Source organism: Herpailurus yagouaroundi, unplaced genomic scaffold (genome assembly GCF_014898765.1).
Source record: "Herpailurus yagouaroundi ecotype Mexico unplaced genomic scaffold, PumYag 141861, whole genome shotgun sequence".
Lineage (NCBI taxonomy): Eukaryota > Metazoa > Chordata > Mammalia > Carnivora > Felidae > Herpailurus > Herpailurus yagouaroundi.
Window position 1 is genome coordinate 4801 of NW_024422349.1, and position 3390 is coordinate 8190.

General features: G+C 37.8%; 1 protein-coding gene across 1 annotated transcript; it reads right to left on the bottom strand.

Annotated features, from left to right (window-relative positions):
• Nucleotides 1–340: 340 nt before the first annotated feature.
• Nucleotides 341–1278, bottom strand: LOC121026572 (olfactory receptor 4K14-like). The gene is given in 2 exon segments (XM_040469381.1): nt 341–957; nt 960–1278. Coding segments are annotated over 2 exon segments (936 nt in total).
• Between the last annotated feature and the right edge of the window lie 2112 nt (nt 1279–3390).

Below are 3390 nucleotides of genomic sequence, written 5' to 3' on the forward strand. Positions count from 1 at the left end.
AGGTAAAATGCTTAGCATGGTGTAGGGATTATTGGTAAACTAATGGTAGTATTTATTATTCTTATCATTATCATTATCAATGTCATCTGGAAATATTTGAATAAATATAAAGGAATATTTATACAAATTATTATTTTCAATTATTATCCTCTCCAAGTGGTAAGAATATAATTTGTGGAGATTTGAACACATTTTCATAATGGAATAAACACAAACCATACATCTGGGAATACTTAAAGCTGTAGGTATGATGAACAGGTCATGTTTCCAGTTCAGTTTATAGGTAAAAATGTGGCCAAATTTGGATGCAAAGGGTGCAATTTCTGATTTAATGAGAAAACTAGAAATTATCCTTTGAATCCATATGCTGACTTATCAGTCTCTTTATGGCATTCCTGATGTCTTTATTTCTCAGTGTGTAAATGGCTGGATTCAGGAGAGGTGTGATTACTGTGTAAAACACAGCAAGAAACTTGTCCACCCAAGTGATGCTAAGTGGCCACAGATAGATGAAGATGCAGGGTCCAAAGAACAGCAGCACCACTGTGATGTGGGCAGTACAGGTAGACAGTGCCTTTGATGCTCCATTCTTAGAGTGAAGGCGCACTGCTACTAGGATATAGGTGTAGGAGATGAGTAGGATAATGAAGCAAGTTGTTGCCAAGACCCCGCTGTCAGCATTTATCAATATTCCCAGAGTATGTGTATCCATGCAGGCCAATTTGATCACCAAAGGGATATCACAGAAAAAACTGTCCACTGTTCTGGGTCCACAGAAGGGCAGATCTAAAATCATAGCTAGTTGGCTCATGGCATGCACAAAGCCAATGGCCCATGATATCAAAACCAGCCAGATGCACTTTTGTCTGTCCATGATGCTGGAATAATGGAGTGGCTTGCAGATGGCCACATAACGGTCATAGGCCATTGTCACGAGTAGCACCATCTCACCCCCTGCGAAAAATGCACACAGAGGATCTGGCTCATGCAGCCACCGAAGGAGATGGTCTTATTATCCTTTAGGAAGTCTATGGTCAGTTTAGGGGTAGTTACTGAGGAAAGGCAGAAGTCCACAAATGAGAGATTGGCTAAGAGGAAGTACATCGGGGAATGGAGATGAGGGTCAGTGATGAATAAGAACACGACAAGGAGGTTGCCCACAACCGTCATCAGGTAAAGCATGGAAAATGGCAGTAAGAGGAAGTTCTGGACCTCTCTTGAATTACAGAGTCCACGAAAAATAAACTCAGACACCACAGACTGGTTAGCTTCCTCCATTTAGTACGTTGTGTTCTCATGTGACCTAAAGGAAGAACTAAGAACTTCTAGAATGGAAAGAAAAATCTAATTAATGCTCAGGTGCTGAGGAGCAGATAAATAGTATTCATGTCAAAAATTCAAATCATACCATTGTACAAAAGCTCAAAATGGGGGTGCCTGGGTGCCTCAGTCGGTTAAGTGTCCGACTTCGGCTCAGGTCATGATCTCACAGTTCATGAGGTCGAGCCCCGCGTCGGGCTCTGTGCTGACAGCTCAGAGCCTGGAGCCTGCTTCACATTCTGTGTCTCCCTCTCTCTCTGCCTCTTCCCTGCTCATTATCTGTCTCTCTCTGTCTCAAAAATAAATAAACATTAAAATTTTTTTTTATATTAAAAAAAAGCTCAAAATGGAAAATAAAGTTTTTGTGAATTTGTAAGTAGGCACAGTCTGATGGCCCAGAAGGAGAGCTAAGTATAGAAGGGTAGGTCAAAAGCCTTACCTAGCTTAAGTATAGTTGTTATGGGAATAAAAAATGAATATTCTGGTTAAAAATTTCAATAGTAATATATTGGGTAAATAATTTCTCCAAGGCTTCAATGTGCCTCTCCTGCAGGAAAATGAGTAGGTTTAAATATATTCAGAAGTTATTTCCCAGAATCCGGGAGATAATCAAATGCTACATTTCTGACACAAAACTTGCTTCCCAGAAACAAATATTGCTTTGTGAAAATGTGTTAGCAGACTGAACCAATTATTTCACTGACTCTGGGAAAAACTGTTCACCAAATGACTTGAGAAAAGATAGTTGTGTTTCCAAAGAGACCCCAGTTACTGACTGTGCGTTCCTAGTATCCAGTATTTCCCTGCATTTGGAATCTCCCCATGGAAGAATATGACCACAAACTCCTGTTTCCCTTGGCCTGAGTAACATTAACATGCCTTGATGGTCCCCAGTTCTGGGTTCTCATTGGTAACAGAGATTTCTTTTTTGAGGCTGCCCTAAAGGAAGGATATATGAAAGCTACTTTTACTCCTGATTGTTCTTCAAGGGAAAATGTAAATTCTAAGTTCGTTTGTATGTAAACTCTTCATTTCTATTGTTTAACTTGAGCTCTGTGGAAATACATATGTTTACTATTTTCTGTAAGCCAGGAGGCCAAGGTCTTTTTTCATTTTTCCTTCTCTTTTTCCATTTCTTCTTTGGTTTCTCTTCATATCTCCATCTTTCTCATAACCTAATTTTTTTAAAAGTTCAGATTATAAAAGCGACAAACTAGCTCGAATTATATAGCACATCTATGTTAAGCACCTTGAAAACAGTTATCTGTCTTATTTATTCATGTGTTTGTAATCCTTCTGCCGGGCTTAAAGCATTTTGCATTTCCACCAGCAATGTATGAATTACCTGTGTTTCACAGGATGTGCAATGTGATGTTATTGTCATATGATGATGAGAAATGGCAAGTGTATGTAGTTTTAATTTCTTATTGTGATTTTAAGCATTTTCTCCATTTTGAAGGATGATTTGCCTTTCTTTTTATTCCGTTTTTTTTTTCTGTTTTACTTTTTCCTATTAGGTTTTGTTCTTTCTCCTTCTAAGTATTTTTCCACAAAAAGTAAGACTTTATTAGAAAAATCAACATGTGCTTATGATGTCCTTGTTAATATCATCTCACTATTGAATTCTAATTATTTATTTTAATGTCCTTTAATATATTTTTTGGTTAGAATACTTCACATAAACCTCACGAACTATGTACATACATACACAAATTATCTATTTTCCAAGTTGTAAAATAAAAAGTAAAAAAAAAAAAAAAACTAGAATATAAACAGGTCTTTGTGAGTCCAAACTTCCAATATAATTTTCCTGCTAGAAATGGCACCTGGTTGAAACCTTGATTTTGACAAGACTAAAAAAATAAATAAAATTTCTTAAATTTTTTTTTTTAGAAGATAAGTAAGACAGGGGAGCCTGGATGTCTCAGTAGGTTAAGTGTCCAGCTTCAGCTTAGGTCATGGTCTCGTGGTCTGGTCCATGGGTTTGAGCGCCACATGGGGCTCTGTATTGACAGCTCAGAGCCTGGAGCCTGCTTCAGATCTGTGTCTTCCTCTCTCTTTCTTTCTCAC